Raw genomic sequence first — 14434 nt, 5'->3', positions numbered from 1 at the left:
CAGCTGACTGGCTGGAACCCTGCCTGTTTCTAGGATATTCCCAGTGCTTTTTTTCTGGGGGTACGCAGGGGTACACATATACCTAAACATTTTGTGAATCTAAGTTTGGCCTCATTGAGAGGCAGTATTTCAATATGAGTAGGAAAATGAGAGTACCCCTAAGCATTTTTTTTAATAGGAAAAAAGCGCTGGATATTCCATTCTATTTCTCTCGTTCCAACAATTAGTCAGCCTTCCTTGGCCTTTAACCAGGCTGGTTATAGACACTCTATGCCACAGAAGCAACCAAGGCCAGGGCTTTTTCGGTGACGGCTCCGACCTGGTGGAATGCTCTGTCCCACGAGACTAGGGCCCTGCAGGACTTGATCTCCTTCCGCAGGGCCTGTAAGACAGAGCTATTCCATCTGGCATTCAATTTGAATTAGCCTGATCCTCTGTTCCCTTTCCCCTTTCCTCTTCTATGAAGAAACCCTTTCTGCAACCCCACATTTAAATTCTTCCCTGGTCTCCTTGCTGACCCTAGTAGGACCAACTTGGCCAGTTAGCCCTGGTGATCATTCGATGTCTACTGACTGGGGTTTTTATCCTTCTTCCCAAAAACGACCCCTGAATTTTTCAATTTTATTAATATTGATGCTACATTTTATGTTGTATTCTATGCTGCTTTATGCTGTTTTTAAGTCACATTTTAATCAATGTTTTATATTTGCTGTTAGCCACCCTGACCCAGTTTTTAAACTGGGAAGGGCAGGGTACAAATAAATTATTTATTCTCCTGGGGGAGTTCAATGCTATCTAGCGCAGGATTGCCACTGTATCCTTCAACATTACTTTAGCATGGCATTGATTTAGCACTCCTGTTGCTTTTCCTTCAATTTGATGAAAAAGAGTAATAGAGTTAAGTGTCACCCACTTATTCATAACACCTCACCCCAGGTCTCTGGATGACCGTTCTCAGTGATTTCATGCAAATGTTAAATAGCATGACGGACCAAATGGAACCCCACAGACCCCATGGCATAATGCCAAGGATCTGAGAAGGAGCCTTCCAGAACCACCTTCTGGAATTTCTTGAAACCCCTCCCTCTGTTGAAATGGATCTGGAAACTCAGGCTCATCCAAAGAATCCCTGGACAACAGCCAGCCTTTCAAACACCTTGTCGGTTAGCAACTGGCTGATAATTGCGCATATCTTCTGGTTCCAGAGCAGGTTTTTGTTTAGAGGCAACCAAAGCATTTGGTCTCTCAAGAAGACATTTATCTAACAAAGAATTTATCATCTTCTGGACCCAGCAAGCCAGCATATTTTACCCCAGTGTGAATTACATTGGATTCCTATAATTTGGAATTCTCTGTGTCTTTCAGCAATGAAATAAGCTGCCTATGGAAGTTAGTGAATTCCTTTCTTGGATGTTTTTGAGGAAAGAGAAGAAAGACATTGTTTGGGGTGATTCTGATAGAATGTGGCCTCTCTTCTTAATCCCTGAAGTGGCACTGAAAGTTAGTAAAATGTGTGAATTCAGGAAGAGTGTGCCAGTGCTTTCTCCAATGTGAGAATTCCATCCAAATACCTCGTATTTAGCAGTGGCTTATAATGATTTGAAGATTAGGATGCTCATTCTAATGCAAAAACAAAAACAACAAAAACTGTAAAATTAAAAGCCAGTGCATTCAGGTAGATGGCATGGTGCTAGAAAAGCCTTTGGGGGTTTCACAGAAGTGTTAAAAAAAGGCTCCTTAGCCAGCTCTGCAGGGTGAACGAAACATGTCCAGAATCATTTCAGGGAGAGGTGATTGCCCCTCTGTGTTGCCTCACTAATGGACTTACTTTCCATTTAAGCCTTCACATCAATCATATAGGCATCAAGTCTCGCTGTTTCCTTTTGTGCCAGACGTCAAGATGCACTTTTTATCTATTGCTGATTTCTTGCTGTGCTAATTGGGTTTTCTTCACCTCATCTGTATATTTGGCATTGATTTTAATTAGGCTTGCTTGATGGACAGCTTAGTTTGAAGCTCCCCAAATTCCTTTTCTCATTTCTAGCAACATGTTTAAGCTTACAGTTACTTGAGGAAAGGGTGCTAGACTTCATTAAAAAATTATAATAATCAAATTGTTCCCATTGTACCTGTAAGGATAACTGAAATGGTTTTATTGAACAAGCCTGGACATTCGTAGGTGATTGCCTACTTCATGAGATGCTAAAGTTGGAATTGTGAGCAGCAAATCAAATAAATCAATTAATGTAATAATTACACACAAGCAGTGTGTGAACAGTTACAGGTAGGTAGCCATGCTGGTCTGCTGTAGTCAAAACAAAATAAAAAAAATCCATCCAGTAGCACCTTAGAGACCAACTAAGTTTGTCATTGGTATGAACTTTCGTGTGCATGTCAGATACCTGAAGTTACCTGATAGGTATCTGAAGAAATGTACATGCGCACAAAAGCTCATACCAATGACAAACTTAGTTGGTCTCCAAGGTGCTACTGGAAGGAATTTTTTTATTTTAGTGTGTGAACAGATATGTATTCTTAAGGTTGAAGTTCTGTATCCACTTCCCTGGGAGCAAGTCTTGCTTTTGAATAGACATATTACAGCAGAGCTTTCCAAACTGTGTGTCATGACACGTTAGTGTGTCAGATGCAGTATGTAGCTATATCACACGAACACTCCCCATGCTCTTCCCAGGGCTGGAAGAGGGTTAGTTTAATCTCCGCTTTGCTTATGCATGTCTAAAAAGCATGTCATCAAAATGAAAAGTTTGGAAAGCTCTGTATTACAGGATTGCACTGTTAGTGTGGTATAAATTGTTTCTATACACATTTGTTCCGATCCACAGCATTTGTTTTCAAGGCAAGTAATGTGTTTTCAAACCCCTTCTGCGACATTGAGGGTCCCGCCAGGTGTCCAAATACAGGGGCATCACAGATGATGTGGACAGAGTTGGCATATCCTCTGTGTTGATTAATGGGCAAAAGGCAATTCACAGCCCAACTCACATTGACTTCCTTGGTGCCTACTCCACAGATAACTGAACACTTGCAGTCACAGTGTTTTAAACAGTGTTGTAACTTGATATGTTTGACGTTGATGCTCTCATTCCTAATTTGTAGCTTTATATTTGTGGGGGTTATCTGTATAGCAGCAACTATCGTCTTTCCGAGAGCAGGATCATTCTCTAGAACAGGTTGTAGGTGTGTGTCATGCTGTGTCACAGTACGTTCAGTTGATCCCAACATTTTATCAAATAGTTCGAACTCTGCTCGAGGATAAACCCATAGATAAACCCAGGGACGCAGGTGGTGCTGTGGGTTAAACCACAGAGCCTAGGGCTTGCTGATCAGAAGGTCGGCGGTTCGAATCCCTGCGACGGGGTGAGCTCCCGTTGCTCGGTCCCAGCTCCTGCCAGCCTAGCAGTTCGAAAGCACATCAAAGTGCAAGTAGATAAATATTGACCGCTACAGCGGGAAGGTAAACGGCGTTTCCGTGTGCTGCTCTGGTTCGCCAGAAGCGGCTTTGTCATGCTGGCCACATGACCTGGAAGTGTATGCCGGCTCCCTCGGCCAATAATGTGAGATGAGCGCGCAACCCCAGAGTCGGTCACGACTGGACTTAATGGTCAGGGGTCCCTTTACCATTAAACCCAGAGATACTCTACTGAAGCTATGGCAACTGCATTGAATGGAGGGCGGTATAAATGATACCTCAATTGGCCATTGTGTAAAATGAAATAAAAAATTTAAGTTTAAATCAGCACCACAATTATAAATCTGAAAGCTGGAAATCAAGCGAATGCTGAATTCTAGCCCTCATGGATTGCCTGTACTAAGATAATAGCTACAGGAGAAGAAAATGACATTTCATTTTCTGAACATACAGAAACAATGGTGATCAGCTGTATACTTAAATACGATTCTGTACAGATGAACTGTTGGTCCATTTCCCAGGATTCGTGAGGATCGGGGAATACATATGTGGACACAGAAGTGATTTCTGATTTGATGCTGGTTTGGAGGAGCCAATAAGGATTGGGGGAGGGGATGTCCAAAATTTGGAGGATCTATAAGGATTAGTACACAATGGAAATATTAGAAAGCACTGGATCTGTGACTTTTATGATTCAGTCATGGGGGACAGATGTGGCCTGTGGTTTAGTGGTGGTGGTGTGTTGAGGCACCTTGCAAAACAAATATGCATTTTCAAGAGAATTCATTTCATTAGATCCAACTTTTGTGTGCATGACCAAGTAGGCCTTCTCTCTCTCTCCCCTCCCCTCCGCCTCCCCTCTGCCTCACCTTCTCCTCTCCCTCTCCCTCCCACACCCAAATCCACCCCCACTCTCTTTCTCCCTACTCCTGCAGCACCCCTCTTTCTTCCCATTGCTCACTCCATTTCCCTATTCCGTGTCCCCATATTGCTCCCCTTTCCCTTCTACCCTTACAGTCTATCCACTATACCACAGTGTTTCTCTCTGTTGAATTAGGGTTGGTGCCTTCTCTGAAAATTAATTCAATTTTAAAACAGAAAGGAAGCAAAACCAAAACAAATGAAATGAAACAAATAAACAGCCATCTGGGGCTTAGACTGCCAAAGTGGTGAAACTTGAAATAGCAGTGGTTCAGTGTCCAGAAGTCAAAGTGCTGCCTGCATTGTTTAATATTGTCTCATCTTTGTTCTTCAGAAAAATTCAAAGGAAGAGGGAGAGCAGGATCACATTTTGATTCAGCCCGCAGACGGAGTAGAGCTGTCCTTTATCACATCTCTGGACACCTACAAAGAAGAGAAAAGAACAAATTAAAAATTAATAATGTAGGTGTAGAGCACTAAGCTTCTTTTTGTGTGGTTATTTGTACAGTGAATTTTCTTCTAACTCAGAAGAGTTTCTCTAACGGGTGCTATTAATCATTTGTAATTTTATTTGTAGCACGTTCTTGCTCTCAAGTTTCTTTTCAATAATGCAATATGGAAGGTCAACATATAAAGCAAAAACTATGCCAGTATAATATTTTTATAGAGAATGAATAGAGCTATATTGCAAGACAAGGGCAGAACACAATAGAGGCTGGCTGGGACCTTGGCTTTTCATATAGGTGACACATAAGCTTGCAAATCAATGGAATTCATTTTCACAGCTGCAAGCTTCTTTATGTTTTCTTTTCTTTAGCAAAGTTGTTAAAACTGAATCTAATGTTAGTAGGTAAGGAATTTCCCTGCTGGATGCACACAATCTCCAAGCTTCTCTGGATTTTGAGCCAATTCAGAATACCCCAATCCCTGGTGTTAGGAATTTGATTGTTTCCCTTCTCCTAGAAATGCTGTAGTATTGTTGAAACTCCTTTGGACTTCCTTAGTATTCTGCAAAAGTTTCACCTAAGGAGGAACTTCCATATTAAGTAGGAACAGCCTAGGGATGTATAGAACTCACATAGATAATGTAACCTCTGGTAACATCAGAGGTGTGTTCTCATATGAATGGTACAATTTCATATACTGTACAGTGAATTTAGAGTCCATCTCTGGGAGCCAAACTAGATGTGACACTAATGGTGTTCCCACTATTAACAGGAGTGAAATTGCCTGAATTTCCCAAGGGGAGGGGGCAAATATGTGACCGGGGGTGAGGCGACCAATCATGGGGGAATGGACCAGGCCAGTTTTAGGGCTACTCCAACCCCTCCTTGTTTTTTTAGATCATCTGTGGTTGGGTGGAGGCAAACAAGTAGAAGCTGATCACCTTGGGTGGTGTTTAGTGGAAGCAGCTGAGCAAATTAAGATGAAATCCTATGCCACCCTGAGGCATTACAGGGTTGTGGGTTCATGGGAGGAATCAACTATAGCCCCAGGCTAGGGGGAAGTGGTTTTGGGGTGCCTACAGGGATGGGCAGGGACACTTGGGTGAATGCTTTTCTGTACATGTTTGGTCCTCCCTCCTCAAGGCTCATCTAGCAAGAAGGAGAGATGAAGTACCTTTAATGTACCTTTAATGAAGTACCTTTTAGAAGACATCTGAAGGCAGCCCTCTTTAGGGAAGCTTTTAATGTTTAACAGACTATTGTATTTTAATATTTTGTTGGAAGCTGCCCAGAGTGGCTGGAGAAACCTTGCCAGATGGGCGGGGTATAAATAATAAATTATTATTATTATTATTATCATCATCATCATCATCATCACCGAATGGCATGCTCAGGGGATGATAAGAGGGGTGCTCTCCTCTAAACAATGAATGAACTCATTTGCCCTCACTTATTAATTGGCTCTTGATTTACAGATTGTCTCGTGTTATATTTGAATAATATGCTGGCTCTTGAGTCCTCTTCACAGGTGTTGGGGCAAATGCATTGTTAGCAATTTAGTAGCAGATTTGATCCTTTCCTCTATCAACGTCCTAATAAAAAATGCCCCCCACCTGTGGCTGCTACTAGCCTTGGAAGGAAAGGCCCCATTGGCACCAGTAGAGGCTACCACTCCCATGGAGTGTGGGGTGGGATTTTAATTCGGACTACAGTGAGGGAGGAAAGAGTTTAACCTGCTGTTTGTTTATTTTAAATTTTTTTTTTAAAAAAAGCATGGACATGATGGCTAATAATACATTTACATATATAGTTTGGCTCTGAAAAGTAGCTTTCACCATGCATGTCAGTTTGGCCAAATACACATTCCCTGAACCAGGGCAGCAGTGTTTAGAACTGGAATGTTTTAGCACAGTTGCTCATATTGCCATTGCAAGTTTAAAGCATGAGGTATTTTTAGTAATTCATTACTTTCAGTCTCCCTTTAATTGGCAGCAAGACTTTGAATCAAATCATTGCTGTTGTAAATAAAACCTAGAAGCTGAAGAGATTTCTCCCTGGATTTGAAATGGATGTGTGTAGCTTGGTAGAATACATAAATCGATCTTCTTGTGCTTTAATTGCAATTATAGTCTCTGCTAAGGCTTCCATGATGATGCACATCTCTAAGTAACCACAGCTGACAAGTAAGCCTGCAAAATACACTTGCTGTTTTCGTAGGCTGGTTTCTTTTGCCACCAGACCTTTGGGCTGATGTTCGTACAAGATGCCCCAATGCATTCTGGGCTACATGTGGATACAATTTTAATTGTGTGCATTGATTGACATATTACTTTGCTCTTGCATCCCCATTTCTTATTTTTTATTTTTGCCTGTCCTCTACTTGTGTTTTGCTTGTTTTAATCCACATCAAGCTGGTAAGGACATTTTGGCAACCAGGAAGCCATATGAGTCCATGTCTTGAAAATGTTGTTTTAAAAGCTTGCATGACTGAGAAGTTGAAATATACTGGATGCTCTGATTTCTTGCCACTCTGTTTCTCCTTGATTTTAAAAAATCCTGCTATAACACACAAAGTGGCCAAATTTTGTGCAGCAGCAATCAAAATATGACATATAACAATTAGCACCCATTATATATTAGTATAATATACAGTGGTACCTCTACTTACGAATAACTCTACTTACGAATGGAGCTCCGTCCGCCATCTTGGATGCGGTTTAGATAGGATTTTTTCTACTTACGAATTTTTAGATAGGGTTGCTTCTACTTACAATTTTTTTCTCACAATGCATTCCTATGGGATTCGACTTACAATTTTTTTCGACTTACAAATGTGTGTTCGGAACGCATTAAATTCGTAAGTAGAGGTACCACTGTACTATAATATATTGACCGATGGACACTTCTAGGTCAGAAGGCTTTCCATTCTGACAGATAAATGACCACCCAGAACTGCTTTTTTATGTATATGCAATTTTATTTCATTTTATCTTGTTTTCAGCTTTAACAAAATTTTAAATGCCATTTTGCTCTTAATACTGGTCATTGAACATAATAAAATGACTTGTAGCACACTTCTCAAATGGAGGGTATATTGAACCGGGAGCTTGTTAGAGGTTGCATTTTGTTGTTCTCTGAATTTTAATTTTTAATTATGGCGAGATGATCCTGGGAAAGAAAGGCATGATATTTAATATGTAAATATTAAGTGTATTTAATATTTTCTGATGAAAATATTAATATAATGTAAACATATGCTTAATCCTCCCATTGGAATTTATTAGATGAGCAGAGCAATTCACCCTGCGATCAGAAAGCAGCAGGGCAAGGCAGAGAGTTTTAGATTCACTGCCACATCCGAAACTCTGTTAAACATTCACCAGCCAGGATGGGAGGTGTGATGGTGGGCTTTTGTTTTTATTTTTTGCTATGCCAGCTCCAGGCTGAGGAGCCTTTGGGGGAATTCGCAGGGCTTTAGATTCAGAAGTCTCAAAGCCACTGGTCACCTGCCTCCAGACAACCTGGGCTTTCTGGTCTGTACAATCAGCATGCCACTCCCACAGGAAGCACCATCCCCATCCTTGTTCTTTTTATCATAGAATTGTAGAGTTGGAAGGGACCTTTAGGGTCTACTAGTCCAACCTCCCTGCAAAGCATCCATAGCCACTCAAACTCTGCTTAAAAATCTCCAAGGAAGATTCCCTCCTTCTGAGGGAATCTGTTCCACTTTTGAACAGCTTGTACCATCGGAAAGTTCTTCCTGGCGTTTAGTTGGAGTCTCCTTTCTTGTAACTTGAATCTGTTGGTTCAGGTTCTAAGCTCCAGAACAGGAGAAAACAAGCTTGCTCTATCTTCCAAGTGATAGCCCTTTAGATATTTGAAGATGGCTATCAAATCTCCTCTTACCCAGGCCAAACATACCCAACTCCCTCAACCATTCCTCATAAGGCTTGGTTTTCTAACTTACTTTTAGTAAACCTTGGGGCTTTACTAAACTTGCTTTGCCCCCTTCAACGTAGGATTGTGTTCTTAAAAGTGCTTAGCTTTTGTTAGATTGTGTTCATACTTAGCAAAGTACTCTGACATCAGTGCCTACAGTTGAAACAACAACGCACAAAATGATCTACCCTTTTTGCAACTACGATAATAAAGAGACAGAAAGTATGGCTTTAGTGTTGTATTGCCAAGCATTATATTTTAATACCCGAGGTGGGCAAGTCAGCCAAGAATTATTACATGAACAGTCAGTTTAAAAGGTCAAGAGTTCTGTAATGGATGCTTCAGAAATGGCTGTAGCTGAACTGAAAATGCCAGCTTACGCTGGTAACAGCACATCTCAGAAGCAGCACCATGTATTTTTCTCTGGATTTATAATGCAACAGCCGCTCTCTTGAGCACTTTTGGCCTCTTTACTGAGTTAGCATCGAGGATTTTCCCTTTCCATTTCTGGCAGAAAGTGTTTCCATTCTCCTCCCTTACAGTTAAAATAAACCTGCAGTACATTAATGTGAAGTGCGATTATGCTGAGCCCATGGAAGGAGGATTAAAGGAACAATATCGGCAAATTTAGCTTTGGTGGGCAATGTGTGGGTGGGGGAGGGCAGCTTTTACAAAGTTGTAAGGCTACTAAAAAGTTTTCCATTAGTTGTCAAATAGGAACCGATGCATTTTATATTGATTCTCTTTCTCTCTTTCCCTTCCAGAATGTTTTTGTAGATAAACCAGCATTTCCAGAATACAAAGTTTCAGATGCAAAAAAGTCGAAATTCATACTTTTGCATTTTAGCACTTTCAAAGCTGGCTGGGACTGGCTTATTTTATTGGCAACGTTTTATGTTGCCGTGACTGTACCTTACAATGTTTGCTTTATTGGCAATGATGATCTATCTACAACGCGAAGCACAACTGTCAGTGACATTGCAGTGGAAATTCTTTTTATCATAGGTAAGACACACCTCTTCTCTTTCCGCTTTGCTCATTTCATGGCTCTGAAAATAACTATAGGTTTTTTTAAAAAGAAGAAGAAATAATGCTGCTTTCAAATATCTGTATTTATTTTCTGGCATGGCTAACCATACTGTTAGGCAGAGCAAAACAGATAATCTGAGATAGCATATTTTGTCATGCAATCAAAGGGAAGCAGTTAGTGATTTAGGCTGTAATCTTGTGTACACTAAGCTAGCAGAAAGTTACACTAAATTCAGTAGGACTTATGGCTAAGTAAAGGTGAATGGAATTGATCCGTTGATGAGAATAAGAATAATAAATTGTGGCAGGGGAAGGGGGAGTGAAGGTGCCACTTGGATTTCCATCTTTAGTCATCAATATATATTGGACTGTTTCTGTTTTTCTGGACAGCTCATCACAAAGTATGGATGATAGATGCCTGTCAAATTACCAGGCATCACTAACTGACTGACAAGGCATTTAAGCTGGTGTACTTGCATTTTAAGCCAACCCATCCCTACTTAGAGCATTTGCAGAGCACCTTTCCCTCTAATTAATATGAAAGAAGCCTCACATATTTGGGAATTCAAGCTTTAAAGGTATGGATTCAGGAAAGTCCCGAATCTCCTTTTGAAAGTTATCCATTGCATCAATTTTAATTTCAAAATGATCAGGGCCCATGACTATGAAAGGGGTCTGTGAATCATGGTATCTGTTTGATGTTTATATATCAAGGCAAACTTGCACAAGTGTCAGGTGGTAGTCATGGAAACCCTTAGTCTGTGACCAGAGCCACAAGTGGATTAAACTCACTTGAAGCAATCTTTGGTCCATCTGGCTCAACATGATTTACACAGACTGGCAGCAGCTCCCCAGGATTTGATCAGAAGTCATTCCCAGTCTTACCTGGAAATCCTGGGGATTGAACCAGTGACTTTTTTTGAATGCAAACAAATGCTCTACCACTGACTTTCCTTGACAACAGTTCTTCCAAGTGGTGACTTCTATGAGCTTCATGAATGAACATGTATTTGAATCTTGAGTTACCCCACATCCAAGCTCTGCATTCTAGCCATTTATGGTGCATAGCTTATCTGATTTATTTAACGTTAAAGTTCTATCTGCTCTTACCAGGGAGTAGGAATAGGATCAATTCTCCTACATTCTATATCAAACTGAGGCTGAAGGTAGAGTTTGGAATTCTGATGACTAGGTTTTACTATAAAAAAGGCTTCACATTTCATATCAACACCTGATATGAACTGAAATAATTAGCTGCAATAGTCACAAATTCATCCATTATATCCGTCATTGACTAATGCCTTAGAATTTGCCTTCTTTCACCAGCCACATATGTTATCCACCTAATATATTATTCCCCAGTACACATAACTTGTACAGGGTGTAGAAAGATGTGCTCTTCCCTGTACAACACTGCAGGCTGGGGTGCTGTGCGTACTATTTACTAGGGTTGTTGCTGTTGCTATGCAAATAGAGAATAACAATGAAGGAAAATGAAGTTAAGTCTATGCTGATGTAACATTTCGTTATGTCTTAACTAGAGTTAAAATAAATTGGAAGGGCTCTTTGAAATTAATATCATGCCTGGTTTGGTCCTGGGACCTTCTGCATTAACAACTGGTTCTCTACCACTGAGTTTTGCCCACCCCACCCCCCATTTTTGGGTGTACAGGTGAAACTCGGAAAATTAGAATATCGTCAAAAAGTGCATTTATTTCAGTAATGCAACTTATTATTATTTTTTATTTTAATTTTTACAAATGCTTTCTTTTGGAAATTCCACAGTAATAAAACAAATAGTTACTATAATACAAAAATAAACATCGCTATTACATTTCATTAATTACATTCCATTTATAATTGACCCGCCTAACGACAAATAATTACAATTACAACAAATAAAGGCTTGACATATCTTGCTTTGCATGCATCTATCTCATACAGTGGTGCCTTGCAAGATGAATTTGATTCGTTCCGTGAGTCAATTCGTTTTGTGAAAAATTCGTCTTGCGAATCGCGGTTTCCCATAGGAATGCATTGAAATTTCTTTTTTTTTGCCCATAGTAACACATTAATTAAATTTCAATGCATTCCTATGGGAAACTGTGATTCGCAAGACAAATTTTTTGCAAGACAAATTCGTCTTGCGAGTCACCGTCAGGTCGCAAGATGCATTCGTCTTGCGAAAAATTCGTCTTGCAGGGCATTCGTATTGCGAGGTACCACTGTATATTGGTTTCACCCTTTAAGTTGCACCACTGATTTCTTCTGCCACATGGAGAGTGAATTTAACACCACCCCCTTTCATTAATTCATCCATGCACAAATTTCATGGCGTTTATGACAAGGACATAAATAAATGGACATTCTTCATCTCAGCTCTTTCTGTCTGTGGTACTATTGCATCTCATGACTGCCTTGTATCTATGTGAATATTTTTGAATGGCTGTACATCAGAAATTCCATTGCCTTGTCAGGCCCTGTAGAAGAGAAAGTCTGAGGCCTGCAGGTAAGCAATTACAATGGCCACTCTGTAAAGCCAGAGTCAGCAGAAAGGGAGACCATACAGAAGAGATGCACAGGCAAAGGTTTTTTTAAAAAAAAAAATCAGTCAACATCTGTGCATGGCCTAGTTGACAGATGCCAGTGTTTTAACTTTGGTAGCTTGGTACATGTACATTTATAATGCAAAATAGGCTTATAGAATCAAAGAATCATAGAACTGTAGAGTTGGAAGGAACCATGGAGATAATCTCGCCCAACCTTCTGCAACTGTGCTATTCCTGTTCTTACCACCTTCCAGATATGCATGTTTTCATTAGGCACCTTGAGATGTATCTCACAATGACAGTCTTATGGAACGTTAAAAAATTATTTCAGATCTGCCGGAATTTAGCATGGGAACTTTTAAACTTTTGGAAGGCATTCACAAGTCACTTAATGTGAGGTGTAATTTTAGAAAATGCAGCTAGGTGGATTGATTCAAAATGACCCCCAGTTTTCCAGCCTGAGACATGCACTGATAGGAAACATGATATGTTAAAAATTACCTATGAATGTGACACTGATTTTGTAGTTATTTTTCTTTATCCGCATGTGTTGCTTACCTTGTGGAAGGGCTTTAGATTCCACTCCATCCGTCTGCATCATCATAGCTGAAGAATGGGGAAACATTCCTTAAAAAAATAAAAAGAGGGCTGTCCAAAAAGGATAACCATTTTGGACACCATATTGACTCAACTTTACTGGAGTAACTTCTTTGAGGTCAAGGGTTTCAGTGTGAATCCACATCATAGGAGTATTTAAAAAGCTCGGAATCGTTGTAGATTTAAAAGCAGAAGTTCAAAAGCTTTTCTTTCTGATGTTTTTGATCTGTTTTATATTTGTTTTATGGTTCTCGTTTGTAGGCGATCTTGGAAATCTAAATCAATAAAATTATGGTTGTTAGTTGTGTGTGTTTTTTAAAAAAGAATTGTTGTAGATTTAAAGCCTTAGTAAGTAGGAAGAAAGCAGAAACAATGAAAGTGTTTATAATCCCTTATAATTTCTATGAATGTCCCCTTCTTCCATGTTTCAGGTTACATGGATGTTTATTCAGGAGCATAAGTGCAGGAGCATGGCCTATTCAGGAACATAATGACTGCAATAACATAATTATCACCATAGTGGACAATCAGATGTGGACTTTGAAATAGGAATAGCATTGTAGAGTTTGAAAGGACCCTGAGGCTCATCGGGTCCAACCCTTTGCAGGAATTGCAGCTGCGCTGTTTAAAAACCTCCAATGAAGGGGGGGGGTCTACCACCTTCCGAGGTAGTCCGTTCCACTGCCAAACTCAGTGTCAGAAAGTTCTTTCATAATGTTCAGTTGGAATCTCCTTTCTTGTAGATTTGAATCCAGGAGAAAATAAGTTAGCTCCATCTTCATGAGACAACACTCCAGACATTTGAAGGTAGCTATCATAGCATCTCTCAGATTTCTGTTCTTCAGGCTAAACATGCCCAACTCCCTCAAATGTTTTTCATAAGGAAGGCTTGGTTTCCAGACCCGCGGTCATCTTGGTCACCCTCCTCTGCCTACATTCCAGCTTGTCAATATCCTCCTTAAACTGTGGTGCGCCAGAACTGCACACAGTAATCCAGATGGGATTTGACCACGGCAGAATAGAATGATACAATTACTTCCCTTGATCTTGATGCAACCAAGAATTGCATTAGCTTTTTTGCTGCAGCATAACACTATTCACTCATGTTAAGCTTGTGGTCTACTAAGGCCCCTAGATCCTTTTCACATGTACTGCTGTCAAGTCAGATGAACCTTACATTTGTCCCTACCGTAATTCATTTTGTTAAGTTTCAGCCCAGTTCTGCAATATGTTAAGGTCATCCTGAATCCTGATTCTATCTTCTGAAGTATTAGCTACTCTTCCCAGTTTGGTCATCTGCAAATTTGATGATCATCCTATCAATTCCTTCATCCGAGTCCTTTATAGGTCCTAACCATGCAGGCAAATTAACTTATAGAGCATGAGACTCTTTATCAGGGTCGTTCTGCAGGGGGTTGACTTCAAGGCCCTTGTTGTGCCTTCCAACTCTATGATTCTATGTCTACTTAGAAGTAAGGCCTATTGAAATCAATGAGGTTTACTCCCAAGTAAGTGAAGTTATA

General features: G+C 40.2%; 1 protein-coding gene across 1 annotated transcript in view; it reads left to right on the top strand.

The window, feature by feature from the left end:
- Positions 1-14434, top strand: part of KCNH8 (potassium voltage-gated channel subfamily H member 8) — a 157469-nt gene that overhangs the window by 81500 nt on the left and 61535 nt on the right. Inside the window, exons 4-5 of the mRNA XM_060280535.1 lie at positions 4686-4813; positions 9501-9741. Coding sequence (XP_060136518.1) covers positions 4686-4813; positions 9501-9741 — 369 coding nt within the window. The remainder of the gene's footprint in view (positions 1-4685; positions 4814-9500; positions 9742-14434) is intronic.

Source organism: Zootoca vivipara, chromosome 12 (genome assembly GCF_963506605.1).
Source record: "Zootoca vivipara chromosome 12, rZooViv1.1, whole genome shotgun sequence".
In the NCBI taxonomy this organism is placed as follows: Eukaryota; Metazoa; Chordata; class Lepidosauria; order Squamata; family Lacertidae; genus Zootoca; species Zootoca vivipara.
This window is presented reverse-complemented; position numbering and strand designations above follow the sequence as displayed.